Source organism: Momordica charantia (assembly GCF_013281855.1).
Source record: "Momordica charantia cultivar OHB3-1 chromosome 11 unlocalized genomic scaffold, Mcharantia_2.0 BLBB01000011.1, whole genome shotgun sequence".
In the NCBI taxonomy this organism is placed as follows: domain Eukaryota; kingdom Viridiplantae; phylum Streptophyta; class Magnoliopsida; order Cucurbitales; family Cucurbitaceae; genus Momordica; species Momordica charantia.
The window spans coordinates 6174542-6197264 of NW_028275159.1; the positions used below are offsets into that span (position 1 = coordinate 6174542).

The following is a 22723-nucleotide window of genomic DNA, read 5'->3' on the forward strand; positions in this document are numbered from 1 at the left end:
AAAGATAATAATAAAGTTAATGCCTTGCAAAAAAGATTCCCCAAGACATATATGGGGACTTTATGATATTGTTTATGTTGATTGTTGAAAGTCGTTGAGTAACGTTTTAAGGATCAATTTGGTAACGTTTTTATTTTTTGTTTCTCATTTTTAATTTTATTTAAGAAACCAAAGTATTTGAAAAATAGGTATGTTTTTATTGTTCTAATTTTCTTTTAGAAATATTCTCAAAATTGTCTAAAAAACTAACAATAACAAGTTTTGTGGTTTTGTCTCTAACCTATTTCAATAAATCTATAGGTATTAGAACCCTGCAATACTATTTTTTTTTATTGAAAAGAGAAGACAAAAACAAGATGAAGTCCTTAATATTTATAATTATGAAAGGGAGCAACTAAACACAAATTTTGCTAATTTCTGAAATGGGCCCATTAAATCAAATTATAGGCTTTAAAAGTGGCCCATTTACATGTTTCTGAAATTGGCCTACTTTTCAATTGCTTTTTGGGCCGTTTCTAATGCCGGCCCAATGTTTTAAACCGATGAGGCCGTAAATGGGCTTCTTTTTGGGCCCATTGAGTGCCTGATCTCATTATTATCCATCAATCTCGTTCCATACTTTTTGGAGTTTGAACCGCCGCAACATTCAACGGTTCAACCCGACCGGAGGTCACAATGGACCGGGGGAGCTTCACTTTCCTTTGCTTTTCTTGCTCCTTCCACCCCATTCATCGAAATGATTAAACGACAAATTCTAATGTTATTGAACCAATTCATGAATCTCAACCTCTGAATCTTCTTCTCTTCGTTCATCCAATTCGTTTCGAAAGATTGAATTCTTGCAAAATTCGGAGGCTGTGATCCATGGCCAACGTATCGGTTGCTGCGGAGTGGCAGCTCCTCCACAATCGGTACTACCGAAAGCCGGAGCTCTACCCGATGAGATGGAGACACATTGACCTTGGCAGGAACAAGGTCGCCTGCGCTCCATTCGGCGGTCCGATCGCCATTATTCGCGACGACTCGAAGATCGTTCAGCTCTACGCAGAATCCGCCCTCCGGAAGCTGCGAATCTTCAACTGTGCCGGAATTCAGCTGGCAGAAACCGTTTGGAGGAACCCTGGAGGGCGGTTGATTGGCATGTCGTGGACCGACGATCAAACTCTTGTCTGTGTCGTGCAGGATGGCACCGTTTACCGCTACAACATCCATGCCGAACTTCTGGAGCCAAACTTCTCGATGGGTAAGGAGTGTTTTGAGCAGAATGCAGTGGAATGTGTATTTTGGGGAAATGGAGTCGTGTGCATAACCGAGGCCAACCAAATTTTTTGCATCTCGGATTTCAAGAATCCGAATCCGTGTAAGCTTTCGGACCCGGGAATTGAGGATTTGCCGCACTGTATGGCGGTAATTGAGCCACAATACACCATGTCTGGGAATGTGGAGGTCTTGCTCGGAGTTGGGGAGGCGTGTGTGATAGCTGTTGAGGAGGATGGAGTGCAGCGCCTGGGCGAGGGCGTGCTTGATGGGCCGCTGCAGAAGATGGCGGTTTCTTTAGATGGAAAATGGTTGGCGGCGTTCACTCACGACGGAAGGCTTTTAGTTTTGACTTCAGACTTGCAGAAAACCATTCTGGATCGTGAGTGTGAGGTCAGCAACGTGTTTTTTCAACTTGAAATTGTTCTTAAAATGTGGACTAAAATAATACATGATACCAGTCCTATTCTATTTTTGTTGTTCGTACTTATGCATAATATCAACTGTTCACTTCAACGAAATGATTCGAAGTTCTGATTTAGATTTTTCCTTTAGTATATCTTTTATTTGATATCAAGATGATCCAACGATTCATCCTCTTTTTCCACCTTTCTATGAAAAGCATGGTGGACAAGGACAATTAGCTTATTCAGTTTACAAGAGTCCATTCGTTTGGCATATTTCTGAACTTTTCCTCCCTTTACTATTGTCATCGATTCGTCATTGTTTTCTCGAATAAATTGGAGTTGGATCATGTTTTTAATCATATGCCTGTCTTGTTGTTTTCTGGGTATAGTCAGCTCTTCCTCCAGAGCAGTTAGCTTGGTGTGGAATGGACAGCGTCCTTCTTTATTGGGATGATATGCTTTTGATGATGGGTCCAGTTGGAGATCCCGTTCGTTACTTCTATGATGAACCTGTAATTCTTATCCCCGAGTGTGATGGGGTGAGGATATTATCTAACAATAATATGGAATTTCTTCAAAGGGTACCCGACTCCACGGTAACAATTTTTAGAATCGGAAGTACCTCTCCTGCAGCTCTTCTTTATGATGCGCTGGATCATTTTGACAGACGTAGTGCAAAGGTAATGTTATTGTTCCCCTTGTGAAAACATGTAGCACTAATCAAGCTATGTTTGCTAATTCTTAGAAGGTGGAGGTTATATATATTGAGGATAGCTACTTGGAGTAAAAACTCAGTGGCTATCTAACATTCGGTCTAAACTATATAAAGTTTTCTATATGTCTTTTCTGTTCTTTATAAGAAATGAAGGACGGGTATATTTGAAAGCGGAGTTACAAAAACAGCCTAAGGGCTAGAGTAGAGGGAATCCCAACCGAAAGAACTACAAAATAATCATAAAGGGTTGTGATTTTTAATAAACATATGCCTCCGGTTCATAAAGGGTCACTCCTACCTTAGGAATTAGTAATTCCTATGTGTTTTCTGGCACCAAATGTTGTAGGGTCAGGCGGTTGTCCCGTGAAATTAGTTAAGGTGCGCACAAGCTGGCCTGAACACTCACGGATATCAAGAAAGAAATAATAATAAATAAATCAACATATTCTTCATGGTTTATAATGATTTTTTTTTCTAAAAAAAAATTAATTTTGGATCTACTTGCTTATAGCTGTGTGTGTTTGTAAAGTCATCTTCTTAATAATTGTGATGGTACCTACAAAATAAATGAAATATTTTCTATGATTTGTTTACTATGCACTTTAGTTAATAGGCAATATAATTTTTTCCAGGCAGATGAAAACTTAAGATTGATACGTTCATCATTACATGAGGCTGTTGAAGCATGCGTAGATGCTGCTGGCCATGAATTTGATGTTTCTAGGCAGCAGACCCTGCTAAGAGCTGCCAGCTATGGCCAAGCCTTTTGCAGGTCAGTTACTATAGTGTTACATTTTAATTATACTATGACGATGTTGCTTGTTCTTGTGTTTGTTTTTTCTTTTTTTTTTTTTTTTGGCAAAAACAAGGAAAAAATTCTCAGGTGTACTCTTAATTATTTTCTTTCAAATTTAACTAGGCAGGTGCTCACCTTTTTTACTTATTATTTTGGTAACAACTCAATTAAGTGGTACATATTTTAAGGATCAAGTATGATGATCCGTCCAAACAAGTTCAAGCTTAGCCTATTTAACCTGTTGACTTTATGCCATGTGGTTAGATGTGCTTTTTCTAAGCCTTTGTAATTATTCTGTTCCTCTTTGATTTATACATCCTTTTGGCTAGGTTTTGGGAGGATGCCTTATCATTAACAATTCACATATTTCACCATTTAATAAAATTTGTTTCTTTTAAAAAAATATGAAGATTGTTGAATGTTATCTCTGATTTTGCTCTCCATAATGATATCCAGTTGGCTTTGGCAGCAATTTTAATCGTGAACGAATACAAGAGATGTGCAGATTATTGCGAGTTTTAAATGCTGTTCGCAGCCCAGACATTGGCATCCCTCTCAGTATACAGCAGTATAAGGTCCTCTATGATTGCTGATAAGAGCTTCTAATTTCTTGAACTATAATGAATCTTCATATATACTAAATAAACTTGTTCTTTTCAGCTTCTTACACCATCTGTTCTGATTGCTCGTTTGATCAATGAGCACCAACACTTGCTTGCATTACGGGTTTCTGAGTACCTTGGAATGAGTCAGGTAAAATATAACCCTATAATTCGTGGATCAAACCATATAAGGATTTTTTGTGTCACTTATGTTTTGCTGTGTCCCTATTGCTGTGAAAATATTAAGGGATTCCTGGTTTAAATTTATTCTTTGTAGTTTGTATAGAACTTATGCTATTCATTTTAGATTGCCAAACTCATGCTAAAATAAATAGGTTCATCGTTTTTTATAATAATAATAATAATTAATTGAAAACAAATTGAATAAACAATAGGATAGTCAGAATAGTTTTCCTTTAATAATCTGAGAACTTCTATCAACGAGGCAATGAGGAATCAGAATTCAATTTCTCAAATGTTTAAAAAGAAAAATCCTCGGTCTAAAGAATTGAGTTTGAATTTGAGCGTTAAATGGGAAGTTAACTCCCTGTTTTGCCCTTCTCTTATGGAAAAGAAGGTTCTTTCTGATTTTTACTTTTATATAGGTTGCCCAACTGATATTTGTCAAATGAGCATGTAGATTTAGTTAAATTTAAATACTATTAGTCGTTCTCTCTTTCTTCAATCTTTAATATTTACTCTTTAAACGATATTTGTTGAAATTGGGGCGTTTCTGCAATGTTGATGTCTTTAGATTGCAAAGTTTGGAATTTTTATGTAATTTTCTTTTGACTCTCTATGAGATTTTGTATCTTGAACATCTTTGTATTGTAACCTTTCACTCATCAACAAAAAGTGCTTAGATAGTATATTCCTATCCATTTTTTCTTGAGCTGTCAGTAAGATCAGTATATCTTGTATTCATTTTACACAGGAGGTGGTGATAATGCACTGGGCATGTTCAAAGATAACAGCTTCATTAAATATTCCTGATGCCACCCTTCTTGAAATTCTACTGGATAAGGTTTTATATTTTTCAAATATATATATTTATTGAGATTCTGTACTTTTTTATCATGCAATGGCGTCTGAAATTACCTCTTGTAAAATTCAGCTGAAGTTGTGCAAAGGCATATCATATGCTGCAGTTGCTGGCCATGCAGACAAGACTGGTCGCAGGAAATTAGCTGCTATGCTTGTTGATCATGAACCCCGTTCCTCCAAACAGGTCTTTATTTCCCAGCTTCTTATTTGGTCTTCTTGGTTTCTGTTATTTTTTGGCATAAGAAACATATATTAGAAGAGAAGATTTATGAATATACAGTAGTAGCAGGAAGGATTAGCCGTCCAACCTTAAACGAAAATGGGCGAAGGAGATTGCAAAAAGCCCTCCAATTTGCTTCTTTTTCTTCCTATAATTGGATTTTTGAGCAAAGGTAATAAATAAAAGGATTTGGTTACGAAAAACCAACATACCATTGAACTACACACTCAGCTGCTCCCAATCACATGTGTACATTTCGTCTCTTTTTCTCTTAAAAAATCCTCCCACAGTCCCACCAATGGAAACTTTCATTTTCAAATCTCAAGACTGCTTGATCAGGTTGAGAATTTTAAAAATGGACATGACTGGTTTCCATTGTCGTTGATGCTGTCATACCCTTTGAATGTATATTACACTTCTGTAATATTATGGAACTGTAGAATGTAGATTGCAGTTCGTATTATGAAAATATTTATCATGTAAACTTGTTTCCTTTTTTATCTTTTTATCCATTTAGGTACCTCTTTTGTTAAGCATAGGAGAAGAAGATACAGCATTAATCAAAGCAACTGAAAGTGGCGATACTGATCTTGTTTATCTTGTTCTCTTCCATATCTGGCAAAAGGTAATTCTTCAATAAAATCTAATATGTACACAATTTCTTATCATGTCTGAGATTAATGAGTCTAAGACATGCATTAAGTTTTAACAATAAGCCCTGAATGATATTTACAACTTTTTAATGGCATGCATAATTGGCTTTGATGCAGAGGCAGCCGTTGGAATTCTTTGGAATGATACAAGCAAGAGTTCAGGCACGGGACTTATTTATTACTTATGCCCGGTATGCATGCAACATGTCTATTGCTCCAGTATTAAATTTGATGCCAAAAATGTAGTCATTTTCTTCTTGGCAGATTCTTCAATGAAGTATTGCTTTCAGATTAATTTTGCCTCTATTTGATATATTTTAGCGAGTTTCTCTTTCTTTTAGCTTGAGGGCTTCTCGTCCTCCACCATATATGTCTATAGTTTCATTTTGACATTAAAAAAATAAAATAAAAAGTAGACAGAGTTTGAAAATCTGTGGTCTAACATAACAGACTAACAGTAATAAGAATTTGTATTCTACTGTATCAGTGTATTGTATTAAAAAAAATAAAACAAAACAGTGTAAGTGAATTTGGTCCGGATATCTGTGTCCTTGAATTCTAAGGAGTGTACCTATGCTTAGACCAAAAAAGATAACCTACATCATTTTTCTCTCTTCAGAAAAAGAGAGGAGGAGAAGGGGAAAAACCCCCAACATTTTTCTTGTATTAACAGATGAGACATACTGCTCTTACCAATTGTTAGCGAATTATAAGCTTACATAGACTGAAACTTAGATATCATTTTTCTTTCTCATATGCTCATACTGATGTGTTGGACCTTTTAATTTCCATCTATTGTAATTCTTTTGGGTTTCATCACAAATTTGTCAGCTATGAGAAGGAAAATAAACTGATTATAATATTTCCAGACTGCTCATAGTGCTCGTAAGTTGTAGATTTGAATATTGAAAAATAGAATGAATGCAGATGCTGATTATAACCACTACTAATAGCAACTCTAGAACTACCGAACTTGCAATGTTTATTTAGTTGGTTGTTGCCTTGTTGATGTGATTGTATGCCTTAATGGGACATAAACGCATGTTCTCGTCTCTTATTTGGTTCTTGAGCTCGTCTCTTGTTTTAAAATGCATTTGTACTTAGACATGTCCTTTCTATTTGCTTGACTGATTATGTTATCTCCTTCAGGTGCTACAAGCATGAATTTCTGAAGGACTTTTTCCTATCAACTGGACAACTTCATGTACGTCTATGTTCAATATTTGGATGCATCTCTTTTCATTCAATTTATATGTTGAAACACATCTCACGAGTTTGTTACTTTTTTATATGGATTATAGAAACTGTCGGTATGTTGTGTGATTGTATATTCTCAGTGAATCAATTTAAAGAGTTCTTCTCCCTACCCTAAAAAAAACCCAACAAAAAAGGACAGTCCACGAAGGGATGGCTGTGACTTTCAGAACTAGCTATGCGAAGGTTACAATCTTCCTATGTGTGGTTGCCACGCTGCAACTAAATAACCCCCTCCCCCAAAAGTCAACTACCTAGTGCCTTAAGGTCAAGGTTTCTATATGGTGTACCCATTCTAAGAGTAGGAGAGCTTTTTGGGCTTTGAGGTTTCCTCTTCCTCTTCTTTTCGTGACCATCTCTTTTAATTTCTGTCAGGGGAGGAAAAAATAACAGCCTATTATTCCTTACTGCTAGTTGGGAGGTTTTATGGTAAAACCCATTGGTTCAGAGAAGAAAAAAATGAAGAAGAAAAAAAGTGCACCAGAATGCCCTTTTTGGATCTTATCGGCCATGTTGATACCCCCAGGACTCCGAGACTAGGGACCAAATTGTTAACCTTAATCTTCTTCGAATAATTGTGGTTTCATATAGCTGATCATGGGTTTGCTTAGAATTTTATCCTTAGCCCTGAGCTGTCAGATGAACAAAAAAAGGGACTTGGTAGAAAACCCCGAGTTTTTTAAGAACCCAAATTCTCCTATCCTCATTCTGGTTAGGACATATCTTCTTTCTTTAAACCACACAAGACGCGTCTTTGGTCAGATAAGACAGTTGAAGATAAGCCACAATTTTTTTATTAGTATTAATATTTCTGCAAACGACACTCCTAGTCCATCATGTGCTAATGATTTCGTCTTCCTGTGTATTTTTATGACACCTGTTTTCAGGATACAATTTATTTATTTTACAGGAGGTAGCTTTTCTTCTGTGGAAAGAGTCATGGGAGCTAGGGAAAAATCCAATGGCAAGCAAAGGATCTCCACTCCATGGTCCACGCATAAAACTTATCGATAAGGCCCACAGCCTTTTTGCAGAGACCAAGGAACACGTTTTTGAGTCAAAAGCTGCTGAAGAGCATGCAAAATTGCTGAAGTTAGTGTAGATTTGGTTTTTTTTCCTAAAGTGGTTTTTTTTTTAAATAAAAAAAAGGCAAAAGGACTACTAAATGATTCTCTGATCACATCCGCAGAATGCAACACGAGTTGGAGGTGAGTACAAAGCAGGCGATCTTTGTTGATTCCAGTATTAATGATACAATTCGGACATGTATTGTGTTGGGAAATCATCGTGCTGCTCTAAAAGTTAAAACAGAATTCAAGGTGTGTAAACTTCTCTTTTCGGTTCCTTCAAGTTGTAGTAAACAGGAGGTTCTCAGCTTGCTTAGGAGTCTGGTTAATTCTTTTGCTTACCTTCCTATTTGTCTGATAACTTCCAACTGTGGTTTTCATGTTACGCCTCAGGTATCTGAGAAAAGATGGTATTGGCTTAAAGTTTTTGCTTTGGCTACGACAAGAGATTGGGTTGCATTGGAGACGTTCTCAAAGGAGAAAAGACCAGCAATTGGTAAACTTCCAATTATTAGTGTAAAATACTTTTTCCCATTAACACGATGCATATATACATCCTCATTATTTGCCTAGATATTGAAAACGAGATGCGAACCATTTCTGAGATGGTTAAACATCTTCTATCTTAATGGCACAAGCTGCCTCCATGTGCAAGGAGCAAGAGAAATGTCCTCTGTCAGTTGACACAAACTAAAACCATAACCAATCATGCTCGTTAGAGTCTATCTACTTAAAGTACATGATTTCATGCGTGCTTTGCCATTGATGTCGATAACTAGAATAGTGATTTCATAATTTCCATAACATTTGTAACTTTTCTTCAAAATAATAATAATAATAATTTCCATAATTTGTATTCAATATTTCAATAAGGGTGATAGAACTATCGTCCCATTTCCCTTTTAACAGGTTACAAGCCGTTTGTGGAGGCTTGCATTGAAGCAGATGAGAAGGCTGAAGCACTGAAATATATTCCCAAGCTTGCAGATCCACGAGAAAGAGCAGAGGTTAGTGTAACTCCATTTATTTTTTCCCTATGGCTGGTAGTCTTAATTGAAGTAAGTTCATGCTGTTAGGAAAGGGGATTTCCAATGTTGACAGAGATTAAAATTTCGGAGTTGTAGTACTTGAAAATCAGATTTATCCTATTTGATCAAGTGTAGTGAAGTCAAAAGTTGAAATAATGCTTCATTTGAATCCTGATATTTATTTATTCTGCTTCAGTCTTATGCTCGAATCGGCATGGCGAAGGAAGCAGCGGATGCAGCTTCACAAGCAAAGGATGGAGAATTACTAGGTCGATTAAAATTAACATTTGCACAAAATACAGCAGCTTCATCAATTTTTGATACTCTTCGAGATAGGCTGTCCTTCCCAGGGGTTTCATAGTGATAGTGTCTTGTCTCTTGAGGCCTCATTTTATTTCCTCTATAATCTTATTTAAATTCCCTACTGAGCTTCTGCTGGTGTTTTACGTGTGTAATGTACTAATATTTATCTGTGATTGGTGTATGTGGGTATATTATGTTGAAATGCCTCACTCATTTTTACCTTTCTATTCGTTCATTCTCTTTTCCCACTAAACCTTCTTCTTTACAGAAAACCTTGTTAAGCTACGTCTTCGTCTCTTGTTTCCAGTTTTTAGAAATATACGTGTTTGGTAGCTGTTCTTTCTCGTTTCTTCAAGAATTTCAGAATTTCTAAAACAATAAAATTAAGTTTCTTAATTCCGTATTCAATTTTTTCAAATAAGAACATTGTTTTATCATCTTGGCTTACAAAATGTATAATAAATGTTAAAAATAAAACTTTTTTAAAAATTAGTTTTATGTAAAACTATTTACTTTTTCTGTTTAAAAATTTTTTGAAAAAGGAGAAACAGAAACTAGTTATCATACACCTTTCTCTTTTAAAAAGGTAAAACAAAAATGGTAACCAAACGAGGCCTAAAATAAAGAACATTATTATTTTAAAAAATATATATACCAAGACACAGGTAGAGCCTGGAAGCCTTTCAGAATTGGGGAGATTCTTGGTTTTTAATGTTGATTTTGATGGAAAGGAAGCAGGAAAATCAGAATCTCAAGAAGTCGTAGGTTCAACTTTTACAAGTTCTTTCCCTTCTGCAGATTTCCTTAATTATCACTGCTTTTCATGTTACACAGTGTTCTACATTATTAAAGCAATAATTTTGCAGTATTAAGTAAAATATGAGATAACTGTAATTTGATTGAATCAGTCAAATGAGGCAGCTGGCAAAGCTTGCATTGTATCCCTCACTCCACCTTCACAGTTGAATACATTGAATCTTCATATTTACCACTCCACCTGCACAGAAGTATATTACTGGGGGGTCTTCTAGTTTCAAATATTCTTGATATTTTTCAATCAATTTGGGCTGATTGAAGTTGGTTGTTAGGAACGGGAATCTCGAAATGGTTACCTACCTGTGTTCGTCGTTTTTCGGTACTTGGAGTTCTAAATCTTCCCTGAATGGCTGAAATACTTCATTTACCTTGTCGTCCTCGACCTTCTCAAGAGTTGGTGGATCCCACTGCATCCAGTTATATAATTTTTAGATAAAAAGAAAAGGAAACTATTCCTTCTTATAAAGACACACAAGAACACACACGCGAATGCGAAAACAAAGATAGAGAACCTTGGGAGCATTGTCTTTGTCAATGGTGAGAGCTCTAATACCCTATGGACGAGGAAAATGGTTAGTTCAGAGATGGCCACATCCATTATGTTGATTGATACATATTGTTTTAGGTTTGCTTAGCTATTAATGATCAATAATTACCTCATAAACATCACCGGAGATGATGGTGCGTAGAATATTCATTGTCAGCCTGAATTCCTTCTTCAAACATTCTTGCAGCGTTTGGGTTCGACCTTTGCGTATCTGGAAATGGAGACACAAGAATTAGAAACAGGTACATGGAGTGGGGGAAAAAGAAATAGAATGAGAAGTTGAAGATTTTAAAAGTTTCCCCAGTTGAGACCAGTAATTGAGAATAGTAATCTTGTGCCCAAATAAGAGAAGTATTTGCATTTGTTAGTTATGAAATTGGATGTGGTACCGATTTTAGAGTTATTTTCAGTCCAGTAGGGGATGATCTCTTCAGTCCCTTCAGAACGGGAATTATCCAGCCATTTCCTTCTACACTTGCTTCAGCTTCCTGAAAAGCAAATTTGTTCATAATATTATAGAGGCCCAGCTGCTTAGAGAGAGAGATAGAGAGAGAGAGACTTACAAAGGAGTTTATAATCTCTGCTACAGTTTCCTTCGAAAAGCACTTGTCGATTACAGATTGCCTGGAAGATTCCCAAAATTAAGTTGTCAGACTCATTATCCATAGCATGAGATATTCTATATGAAAAGGAAACTGTTTCTTTCTTTATTCCACTAATAACCTTTTCAAGACACTGTCTCCATCCAGCTCAACTTCTGAAGAAAATTCTTCAATTGCAGATCTGATTGAGTTCTCGTCATAGGAGTTTAAGCTAATCAAACGCTTCTCTAGTTCACCCAATTGCTGCAACACATAGATGAAGGATCCATCTTTCACATAGTGCATTTAGAATAGATAACTGACCATTCTTTTTTAATAAGAAACAGCCTAGAGGCTGGGGGTTCACCCACCACTGCCAAAAAGAACTAAACAAGAAAGACCTTCCAATCATTTACAGTCATTATGAGACTATAATTACAAAAAAAAAAAAAAAAAAATTATATGATTTGAGCACCAAGATGCCGAAAGCTTGAAGTTATTCTTGAAATATACCATAAAGTGGATGAGTCTTTAAATATGGATAACTAACTAAATATGTGAAATAAAAAAACCAATGAAGAACAACACTTTGATCATAAATTATGTTTTTCATTACTGATTACAGGTGTAGCTAGAGAAGTAGAAAAGGGTTAACTAACCTCATAAGGGACAAAATGTGTTGCAAGTCCAGCTGCAACCAATTCCTTGCCGTTCAACCTGGATCCTGTTAAGGCCAAGTACTCTCCTGCATATAACCACATGGTTATTTAATCAGTCGATTTCTTATTATGTTGTACCCCCACTTTCACTGATTTTTTTTTCTCCTCGCAAGATAACATGGAGATCTGCATATACTAAGGAAAAAGTTAAAATCAAGAGAAGTTATGTATGATGTTGATGAATTTTCCAGAAAGAAATTATGAACATCAATAGAAAATTTTGTAGAATAAATGGATGAGAGTAAGGTCCATAATCTCAACTCTACAAATTTTTATTATATTACTGACTGCGAAGTTACCTAAATATCCAGGCAGATGAGAAAGTATATATGAGAAACCACAATCGGTGTGAAACCCAATACTTGCTTCTGGAGTGGCAAAAACCTATATCAAGGAATTCATGAAAGTGATCACTTGGGAATTACTATGGAAGTTGAAACCAAACGTATAAATCAAGGAACATATAAGGAGACAGTCGACAGGGAAAAAAAAACCCACAGCTTTCTCTGTGACAACTGAAAATTTCATCGGCACCATGAACGATGCACCTCCTCCCATTGAAATTCCATGTACAAGTGCAACCTGCGATTAAGACGAGCACAAGAACCAAATATTTAACTTAACCAAAATTTTGCTCAACACTTTTTCTCTAATGGGGTCAGAAAATTCATTACGTGGATTTTCTTGTAGGTATGAATGTGATAGCAGAGCCAATACATTCGGTACACAACTTCAAGGCACGAATCCTCTGTCAAAAACATGGTGAAGATTGAAATTTAAGTACCAAATTCATAGCTCTCATTCTGTTAAAGAGTGGGATTTAGACTGCAGAATGTGACATATCTTCATGGTTGGGATAATGGATTAAGTGTTAGATTTTACTATTTTCCTCTGTATTGAAAGAAAACTAGAACCTACTTGTATTCCTGCCATCATAGAACATCTTCAAGTCCCCACCAGCAGAAAAGGCTCGACCAGATCCCTATTTCAAAAGAAACACCGTTCCAAAAAATTAAGATGGTTATTTATTTGGGTTATCGAGAGATGGCAAAAAAATCTGCGGGACCCAATCCCCGCAGGTACCTGTCCCGATCGGATCAGGGAATCTCCGGTTTGATCGGGGACGGGGTCAAACCGGGGATCCTAATCGAGGTCCCCATCCCTGCCCCCTTTAGTATTTTAATAATTTTTATATATAATAATATTAATATATATTAATTTTTATAAATACTTTTTATTATTTAAAAATAAAAGGCTCAAGTCCAATTGCCTATTTATCTACTTTTGTTTTATTTATTTAGATAAGAAACTTTCTCCATTCCAACAAAAACCAAAGGGGAACAACCTAAGGGCGGGGTAGAGAGAACCCCACCCAAAGAACTAGACAAACTCTTTCCAATTGTTCATGACCATGAAAAGGTTGTAATTACAAAAAAATTTCCTATAATTGATGCACCACCAGAGGTGGTGTACTGTACCTTAAAAGAAAAAATTATCTACTTTTTCTTCCCTTATTATACTAGTGATAAGAAAAAATAAATTTAAACAATTAAAAATTAAAAGAAAAAAATATATACATATTTATAACGGGGAACGGGTTCCGATCGGTGAATCCCCGATCTGTCCCCGTCCCTACCCCAAAAATTTTGGGGACGGGGATGGGAGAAAATCCCCAACGTGGCCAGACCCGCCCCACCCCGTTGCCATCCATTCCTATCATATCCTCAGTTTGGATAAGCCCCCTAAGACCATCTGCAACAAATCAATATTTTCTTGAGCATACATGATGGAACTGACCTTAATGACTATAAGTTTTGCTTCATCGTCTTTTTCCCATTTTTCTAAGTATCCAGCCAGCAAAGAAACCTACATGCACACACAAACAGACAGAGAGGAAAGTCCTAGTTCATCACTAAATTTCAAGAACTGGAGACCAATCATCAACAGTCCAATTAAGTGGAGTTAAATTTACATACCACTTTGGATGAGATGACATTCAATTGTCTAGGCCTGTTCAACGTGACCAGCCTTACATGCTCAATTTCTTCTCCCAGAACAACCTGAATGTTTGATTTCGAACAAACATTTAGTGATCAAAAGAGTGAGAAACTCCCACAAAACTTATGACAGAGGGAAACATTTTGCAACCGTAAGCAAGCAAGAAAAATGGTCAGAAATTCATAATAAAACAAATGGTTGTATCCCAAAAAGCGGTAGATGCAGACAAGAAAGTACCTCTCCATCAGGGTTAACAACTTGCTGCGCCATTCCGAAGTCGAAATTCTGGATCGATTCGATCGAAGAGCGCAAAATGAGAAATCAAAATGGTAGCACAGAAAACAAGTGAGATTTCAGGAAATTTGCATAAAAATAGACCAACAAGTGGAGGTCGGTGGTCAGCCATCTCCGCTCCCACCTACCACCAGCTTGTAAAATTCCACCTACCACTGCACAATTTAAGTCAGATTCAGGTGGCTGCACACCAACTGTTGCCCATTTAACCAATACCAACTCATCTTTTGTTTTTTTCTGAAACGAACAAAATCGAAGGTCAATGAAATTCAGATCATCTAACCCTAAAATTTCCCAGCATCATCAACATGTTCGTGAAAATAAATTATATGCAGAAGAAATTAACTACAATCGAAAGAGAGCTCACAGAATAAAATAGAAGAGAAAAAATCGAGCGTCGAAGGCACCGGCCACGGTCTCCCATAATTTTATTTGCTCGTTTTCTTCTCCAGTCCCCACTGTGCTGTAATTCGGTACACTTTTTCGCTGAGAGAAAGAGAAACCGTCATTATAGTGTTGCAGTTCTTCATTTCTGGTTCGAGTGATTTGATTTCTTTTCCCCTTTGTTCGATTCAAAATTGCGAGGGTAAAATTTTCCAGGAAATTTAATCGAATAAGAAAAATAAATCCCTGACTGAACGAGAATGGATTGGAAACATAAAAATCGATTTCCCCAAATAAATTTCAAAGACGAAATGGACTGAGGAATCGGGAAAATCCCTCGCCTTCAACCGAATCCGCGCGCCAAATTTTATGTATGTTATATAGTAATTAGTAATTATTATATTTCCTTTTCAGTTTTCAAGTTAGTTAAAATCGTTGGGTTGTGGTAAACATGGCAGTAAATGAGGTAAATTGAGCTTTCTATTGTATTACAAAAAAATCAAACAAAATGTGAAAAATATCAATCGAAATATTAATTTTAATCATCTTTTACCATCTCACCTCTCTACGTATTATAATTTTATCGATCTTGACTTCAACATTTTCATGGTAAATAATAATTAGATTAAATAAAACTAATACCTCTCTACATATTATAATTTTATCGATCTTGACTTCAACATTTCCATGGTAAATAGTAATTAGATTAAATAAAACTAATAAACCGTTAAAAATTAATTTTTCTCTTTATTTAGCCTAAATATATACGTAATGGAAAAAAGAAAAAGCTTTAAAATTAATTAAAGAAAAAGATATTAATATATAAAGATGTGAAAAGGCGAAAACAAACAAACCAGCTTTATTTTATTCGATTCTGAAAGGTGAAAGTTTTACTTCTAGCAGCAGAATAATCATGCTAGAAAAATGAATTGTTTCGCGGAAATCTCATCTACTTGTTGAAGTTTCTATAATCTACCAAAATCAATAATCAAATGTTTCCATAGAAGAGAGGCCAAAGATGAGCAGAATTACATGAACAAGTTGGGCCTAGATGCTTTGTAAGTTGTCTTGAGCTTCCTGGTGGGTGGCCTCACCTTCTTGAACACCAACGGGAATTTGATCTTTGAGTCATGGAACTGCTTGGTACTCTCCCTCTTGCACAGTTTTGCAGGAACAGTTGCTGTCTTGATGATTTGGATGCACGGGTACCTCACCCGATGGCGAGATGCCATCTCAATGTACATTTGCTCGACAGCCCCGTTCAATGTCGTATCCCGATACTCCTTGTACATGTTGTGGTAACCAGTTCGGCTCTGATACCGCAGCCAAATACCATAGTTCTTGACCTTGGTTGGGTTTTTCTCGAAAATCTACAATTTGCGAACCGAAGGCGAGAGGATTATTGGTTGTATTATAACTTAGAACATGGACGCAACACGACATTTGAGGAGGGAACTAAAAGATGGAAAGGGAAGGCTTATTTGCAGACCAGAAACTTACATAACGTTATATGAATAATCATGTACAATCCTAATCCTATATAAGAACTAATAACAGCCAACTAGAATCTTTAACCACCAAACTCATCATCACTCAGAAGCCAATTACAGTAAAATACCATTGAAAGTTCACTTAGGAGTAAACATTCAAAATGAAACAGCAGTTGCTTCAATTATACAAATTTATTATGTATAAATTTATGCATGTACATACGTAAATACGTATAAGCATAAAATTTCTAGGAAATCAATCACTTGCTCCTTAAGAAGCCACAAGCATATGACAGAAATAGCAAGCATACATCAAGACTGGTAGACATTCGATAATGAAGAAACCTGACATGTTTTTTTTCGTCTTAAGGAATGATATACCAGATTTAACGTCTCTAAAACAGAAAGGCTTCATAAACAAAAGAAACCCAATGCATTTGAACTGAACTCCAAGAAGCTGAAACTAGCTCAATTTCCTAGTGACGGTCACAGGATAAACAAATAAAATATAGAAGTGTGTTTCAGATCTAATACCTCGTTAATGGCAAGAACTTGACCATTGCTCTTCTTGACTTTCTTCAACTTTCTCAAAAAGTACCTATCCAAATGTGAGGATCAGAAAATCAGAATATCCATCTTCCCCCAAAGCAAACAGTATAACTAAAACATACGCAATGCTTAAAAAAACTTGAAAAAGGAAAAGAACCAAAACTCCAATCCATTGCAGGATAAACAACTTTGAAATTTGAAATTACAATATCAAATGAACAGAGTTGTACAATTCTATGAATTTTAAAAATGAATAACATTGATAATATTAAATCCACCGATAAACCTAGCTGTGTAACTATACCAACTAATGAATTAGGACTATTCACTATAGGATCAAGATAAGCATAATCACCCCCTGCAAAATTTGCAGAAAGTATCACATTGAAAACACTAGATCCACTAGAAATCCTTACTATGTAACAATAAGAACTAGGACTAAAGGATCAAGATAATCATAATTATTCAAACCGCCTCCTGAATTTGTAGAAAGAATCACATTGACAATACTGAATTCACTAATAAACCTCTTATTATGTAACTGCAAAGGCTATTGTATAGGATCAAGATAAGCATAATTGTTCGAACCCCGTTAAAGAAATGTCGACGAACAGAACAGTAACATACCAGAACTTGGATTTGGCACGGACCTCGTTGGTAGCCCAGAGCTTCATCCGGTAGATCTTGGGATGCTCATCCGCTTCAGAAGGAAGCGCCCTCCCCACGACCTGGTACTGGTGAAACTGAGAGAGAACAAAATTCAAAACAGATCAAAGCGTTGCAAGTTAAAGTGGGATTTAGAGGGAGAAAATTCAAGTGAATCTAATGAACAAAAACGATAATCATATAAAGCAAAAGCATTCTTAGCAGAAAGAAAAATATTGCAAAAATAATGCAAAATCTAATCCGATTCGAGGAGATTTGGGTGTTCATGGGAGCAGATTCTTACTCTGAACGTGACCATTTCTTGGAGTCGGAGGATTTGAGAGATCCGCAACGGTGCTTCGATTTGATCCTTCTGGTAGACGATAGCCAAATGAATGATACGAGCTTGTGAGCGATTATGTAAAACCTAAGCTGCTGCTTTGAAATTGGGCCGAACAAGTATATGGACCGGCCCGACCCATATGTAATCACTCGAAATGGTTTACTTTCAAGTTTCAATATCTATCATATTGTTGCATATCTTTTTTTTTTTTAAGGTTAAAAATCTCTTCTTCTTTTTTTATGAAATAAAGATTTAGTTCCTTCATTTTGTAACGATTTATTTCTTATACTTTTAAATTGATAATGATTTACTACCTAAATTTAAGGATGTAACAAATAAGTTTTTGTAGTTTAAACTTTATAACGATTTAGCTTATATAGTAGAAAATGTTGTTAAGATTTAATGGGGTTTCTTACATATGTATATCAATAAAATGATGAGAGACCAAATGTGTTTACAAATACTATATGGCTTAAATGACTATCTAATAAAAATCGACACTACTTAATGCATACGTGTTAGTACTAAAAAAACACAACTTCATATTTATATGTAAAGGGTAATTTTTGACCATGACATAATATAAAGGATAATTTTGAAATTTTTCTTCTTACTTTTATCTGGGCTAACAAATTTTTTAAAATGGTGTGTATAATGCAAGCCTGTAAAATTGAAGGTTTTTTTAAGAGGTTAATTGAGATAGTCCACTGATATTCATATGTGGGCTCCCTAAAGATCAATATTAAAATAAGAAAATTAGTATAAGTATATTTAAAATAAAAACTACGCATTCTCATTTAATAAATATTAATAAAATTAGGTCAATTTAAGCATAGTTCAACTTAAAGGTCATGAGTTTGAATCTCAAACTCCCACGTATTGTACTAAAAAAATGTCAGTGAAATTAGTTCGTTGTTCTGTTCTTTCTTAGATTTATATTGAACACAAAGACCAATTTAGATTAATTCATTGTTAGTTTGGAAGCACTTTGCATGATTCAACAAAATTATCTGTCGTTTAAGTTTACTACTAATTGCATAATTGAGTGACGAGCTATTAGAGTTCCAACCTTAGAAAGACTTGAGAGGGAAGAATTTGTTGGATGTCACTTCCGAGGTTAAACAATAGAGTGTGAGAATATCTCAAATTTTAGGGAAGCAACTAACCAACTTTGCAAATCTCTAGCCAGCTATTAAACAAGGGGATACATTTATATGGAGATTAATTTTGAGTAAATTACACTTTTAATCTAGAGATTATATAAACATAATTTTGTTGTATAGTTCGACTCTTATTGTAATTAACCAAAAATTGTAGATACCAAAAGCAAAACTTTCATACAAGTGAAATAAACAAAGCATGTTAAAATTTAGAAATTAAAAGTACAATTTAACCTTCAGCACTTTTTTTTTTAAATAGTAGAACAATATTTAGAGAAAAAAAATTGACAGCAATTTATTATATTTTCTCTCTCTCCCTCTACGTATTAATCTCTCATAAGTATCAATTTTTAATGTAGTATGCCAAATAGGTAATCACATAAATATTATTCTTTTTTTTTAAATCATAAATATTATTCTATTACAGTAAAAATAAGAAGTAAACAAAAAAAATCAAATATGTTTCCTTTAAGAAAATTAATATTTTATGTTTATTTGTCTTAAAAAATATCATGGGTTTAGATATTCGTCCGCTCCAATATTTATATGAAATATTATTTTAATAACAGTTATAAGCGTAATACTTCCTAGATAGACCATATAACTACTAAGAAAGCAAGAAACAAAATTCAATAACCAAACTTATTTGTGTTGCTATACAAATAAATTATAACAACTAAGAATAGGAAAAGAAAAAAACCAAACTTAAAAGAGAAAAAAAAAAGAATAATGCTGTTGTTTTTTTACTACAAAATCAGCCAAGGTCTGTATATTCCCTCTCCTTTGAGGAGACAAATTAAATTATTAATACTCAAAAAAAGAAAAAAATAAGAATATTAATAATACAAATTAGAATTTAGAACTGTCGTCTTCCTGCTAAGTTAAACTTCGGCACATCTCGTCGGCGCGTAGCCCAGCCGCGAGTTCTTCGTATCGTACAGTATGTGAAAATTTTGCTGCTGGTAATTTCCGATGATCGACAGCGCCGATTTTGGAGTCCCTAACATCGCCAAGCACGCGATATCCAATTGCTCGATTCTGATGAAGTAATTCTCCACCGGGAATTTCCACACGGCGCCGTCGGCGAAGTGGATTTCGAATTCTGGAAATTCCAGTTTCTCGGCGCCGGAGACGTTGTAACAAGGATGCAGAATCGGAAAATCTTCCACCAGTTTGTAGGTTTTCACTTTCCGCAGAAATGCTTCCTTGATTGTCTGGTAAGCCGGATCGGAGAAATAGCTGAGAGTGGTGCCGGAGTCGATGATTGTTCCGCCGCCGCCGTCGGCGGAGAGGTTCCAGTTCTCCTCGGAGATTTTGAGCTCCTCTCCTCCGACGAAGATCGATTTGATTTGCAGATAGTAGAATGTGTCGACTGGATTTTCCTTTCCTCCGATCAGCGATGTGAAATTCAGTTCTGGATGCGCTAATAGATCTCTATCTTCGCCGAAAATCAGCTTGCTGCTCACGCTTGTATCGCTGTTTCGATCGACGAGACAGTAGGAGAAGGAATGGCCGTAGAGCGATTGAAGCTGCGATGAAAACGAGAGAGGGCCACGGCCGAGCCCTAACAATCCGGCGGCGCCGTGGAAGAGGCCTCTGTTCCAGTGGCCGCATCCGAACATCACATTCTCCACCCGCCGGAACTCCGACGTCCCCGTCACCGACGAGGTGAGATTGACGGTGAACGTCTCGAGCGCAAAATCGCCGGTGGTGTTCGAACTGTCGCCGTACCAGTAGAAATAAGGGCACGATTGCGTCTCGAATTTGCACGGCTGCGGAGGATCTGGAGACGAAACCAATTGACATCGAGGATCGTTACAGGTAACGTTTCTGAAAGAAATTGAATCTTTCGGATCGTAATACGGCCCGTTTTGCTCGAAACAATCGTGGCAAGGGACGCATTGAATCCAGTTTAGGTCGCTTCCAGTATCGAGAATCAGAGAGAAGTGTTTGGGCGGAGAACCGACGAAGACATCGATGAAGTACTCTCCGGAGCCGAGACTGACGCCGGATTCGAGAGTAGCCACAAGCTGGCCGGAGAAGTAATCGGAGTAAGATTCCGGCGATGCTGCCGGAGTAACCGCCTCCGCCGGTTTCCGCTGCTCGGCATTGCTCTTCTTCAATCTCGAAGTCGTGTCTTGATTCTTCCTCTCAGTGATTCTCCTATGAAGAGTCTGGATTCTCGCCAAATCCCTAATTGCAGATTCGGTGATTGATTCTTTCGGTTCCGTCGCTCGATTCGTTGACCGCTTTTTCAAGTGGAGCTTCACTGATTGCTTAACCGAATCCGCCATTAAATTTTCTTCCTCTTCGTGTCCATCTTCATTACCGAAACTACACGGAGCGCTCGCGGAGGAAGATGCAATACCGGAGCTGAGATTTTCCGGCAATTCGATTCCGAAAATACCAGAGCGATTGGAGTTGATTCCTTGACGAACATGCGCTTCTGCAATCGTATTAAAAACGCCGGAGAAAAGCAAAAGGAAAATCAATGTAAGAAACACTTTGCGATTCTGAAAACCTCTGCTACTGCTTGTTTGGTTACCGAGAAAATCCATTACGCATCACCTCAAACGAGGGATGAAAAATCAACAGATTCACAGAGCTCACGGGAAAAAATTAACCAGAAACTGAAATCGAAGTAAACTCAGACAGATTTCACAGAAATCAAGAACACGAACAAGAACAACCAAACAGAATTTGTCAAGAGCAGGAAGCGAAATCCCGGAAAAGAGAAGCGCGAAATCGAGGAAGAGAGAGAGAGAGATGAAATGAAAGAGAAGAGGGGAAGGAGGATTTGTAATAAATCTCACAAAGTTTGAATATGGTGGATTCAAAGAGCTATTATTCAACGCGTTTTCATATAATAAAAATTCAATAAATTTTATTTTATTTATTGACAAGCATGCAAAATACAAAAAGAAGTTGCCTTTTGCCAGTCATTTTATCTAATTTTCACAGGACAAAAAATTTAAGGGCATTAGAAAATTTACTCACTTGGTCAATTTTAATCCAATCTTTCCATTTTAAGTAAATTAAATTGCAATAATTAATATTTTCTCAAAGCTAAATAAAAGATAGCACAAAATTTCATTAGTAAAACATTTCAAATTGAGTCACGTAAATGTTCAAACTGAGCGGCAAGAATATCCAAACTTATTAACAAATTCAAATACGTAAAAAAATGTTCATACTAAAAACATTGAAACCAAATTAAATTTAAAAAAATGTTTGGCATGACAAAAAATAATTGATTTCAACATAAATAATAGTCTAGCTATTAGAGTGCCCAAAACTAGCTACTGAAGAAAAAATTAACCAATTTTATTTAGAGTATTTTTTTAGTTCTCAACAAATATGGGCAGCAATCGAACTTTAACCTTAAAAAATGAATAATTATTTTATCTACGTAGTTATATTCGAATTAGTCTAATTAATTGAGATTATTAGTTGTACTATTTATTTAATTTAGATTTTTAAATATTTAAGTACATAGATAAATAATAATAATTTTGTCCCAAAAAAATTACCTGGTCAACTCGTTCTTCGTGGACTCGCTTTCCTCGTTCTTCAGCCACACGGCATTAAAATAATACCGTGCGAGCTCAAAAAGCTGCCTTTTTAGTCTGCAACTTCGACAAAACCCTCCCAATCTTGACCGTTCTATTTTGTTTATTTTAAAAAAATATATCATTACTTTTTATTCTGTTTTAAAAAAGTTATATATATATATATATATATATATATATTTGTGCTATTTTTATAATTCTCTCTTATTTTCCTCTCAAAATATTCGACCATTTATATTTTTATTTTCTTAAAATTATTTCCAACACCTGTTTCAACTTCTA

At 35.9% G+C, this 22723-nt stretch overlaps 4 protein-coding genes across 5 annotated transcripts; 1 reads left to right on the forward strand and 3 right to left on the reverse strand.

Annotated features, from left to right (window-relative positions):
* Positions 1–726: 726 nt before the first annotated feature.
* On the forward strand, positions 727–9581 carry VCL1 (vacuoleless1 (VCL1)). Of its 2 annotated transcripts, none has more exons than XM_022279342.2 (15): positions 727–1650; positions 2054–2344; positions 3012–3151; positions 3645–3750; positions 3836–3928; positions 4712–4801; positions 4892–5005; positions 5559–5666; positions 5812–5885; positions 6844–6898; positions 7859–8040; positions 8138–8267; positions 8409–8511; positions 8925–9022; positions 9240–9581. In XM_022279342.2, the coding sequence occupies exons 1-15, from the start codon at positions 865–867 to the stop codon at positions 9402–9404; spliced, it is 2535 nt and encodes an 844-aa protein (XP_022135034.1). In that variant the 5' UTR covers positions 727–864; the 3' UTR covers positions 9405–9581. The 2 variants fall into 2 exon arrangements, with proteins under 2 accessions (XP_022135034.1, XP_022135042.1); XM_022279350.2 differs by having other exon boundaries at positions 5818–5885.
* A 527-nt stretch (positions 9582–10108) lies between these two features.
* LOC111012459 (ATP-dependent caseinolytic (Clp) protease/crotonase family protein) lies at positions 10109–15035 on the reverse strand. The gene is made up of 17 exons (XM_022286622.2): positions 14669–15035; positions 14455–14538; positions 14245–14292; positions 13986–14069; positions 13807–13875; positions 12928–12991; positions 12684–12757; positions 12508–12591; positions 12309–12393; positions 11950–12035; positions 11433–11554; positions 11273–11333; positions 11099–11197; positions 10819–10920; positions 10675–10716; positions 10463–10569; positions 10109–10343 (listed from the first exon to the last, which is right to left on the reverse strand). Exons 1-17 carry the CDS (start codon positions 14723–14725, stop codon positions 10292–10294), a joined length of 1320 nt encoding a protein of 439 aa, XP_022142314.1. The 5' UTR covers positions 14726–15035; the 3' UTR covers positions 10109–10291.
* A 481-nt stretch (positions 15036–15516) lies between these two features.
* Positions 15517–17817, reverse strand: LOC111007387 (large ribosomal subunit protein eL20). Its single transcript, XM_022279743.2, has 4 exons — positions 17674–17817; positions 17352–17467; positions 16710–16773; positions 15517–16055 (listed from the first exon to the last, which is right to left on the reverse strand). Exons 1-4 carry the CDS (start codon positions 17686–17688, stop codon positions 15714–15716), a joined length of 537 nt encoding a protein of 178 aa, XP_022135435.2. The 5' UTR covers positions 17689–17817; the 3' UTR covers positions 15517–15713.
* A 1770-nt stretch (positions 17818–19587) lies between these two features.
* On the reverse strand, positions 19588–21703 carry LOC148208048 (aspartyl protease family protein 2-like). The gene has a single exon (XM_088119664.1). It carries the CDS (start codon positions 21428–21430, stop codon positions 19754–19756), a length of 1677 nt encoding a protein of 558 aa, XP_087975790.1. The 5' UTR covers positions 21431–21703; the 3' UTR covers positions 19588–19753.
* Between the last annotated feature and the right edge of the window lie 1020 nt (positions 21704–22723).

Bases quoted from the DNA above. Each gene is read 5' to 3' on its own strand.
- LOC111007387 (XM_022279743.2), bottom strand. The intron at 16,774-17,351 runs GTATGTTACTGT...ACATTTGGATAG, and splicing joins CGTGCCAAATCCAAGTTCTG to GTACTTTTTGAGAAAGTTGA. The intron at 16,056-16,709 runs GTATTAGATCTG...CGCAAATTGTAG, and splicing joins AAGTTCTTGCCATTAACGAG to ATTTTCGAGAAAAACCCAAC.
- LOC111012459 (XM_022286622.2), bottom strand. From the start codon at position 14,725: ATGGGAGACCGTGGCCGGTGCCTTCGACGCTCGATTTTTTCTCTTCTA. The intron at 12,592-12,683 runs GTAATGAATTTT...TCTTAATCGCAG, and splicing joins ATACCTACAAGAAAATCCAC to GTTGCACTTGTACATGGAAT. The intron at 10,570-10,674 runs GTTCTCTATCTT...AACTGGATGCAG, and splicing joins ACAAAGACAATGCTCCCAAG to TGGGATCCACCAACTCTTGA.
- VCL1 (XM_022279342.2), top strand. From the start codon at position 865: ATGGCCAACGTATCGGTTGCTGCGGAGTGGCAGCTCCTCCACAATCGG. The intron at 3,751-3,835 runs GTCCTCTATGAT...TGTTCTTTTCAG, and splicing joins TCAGTATACAGCAGTATAAG to CTTCTTACACCATCTGTTCT. The intron at 9,023-9,239 runs GTTAGTGTAACT...ATTCTGCTTCAG, and splicing joins ATCCACGAGAAAGAGCAGAG to TCTTATGCTCGAATCGGCAT.
- LOC148208048 (XM_088119664.1), bottom strand. From the start codon at position 21,430: ATGGATTTTCTCGGTAACCAAACAAGCAGTAGCAGAGGTTTTCAGAAT.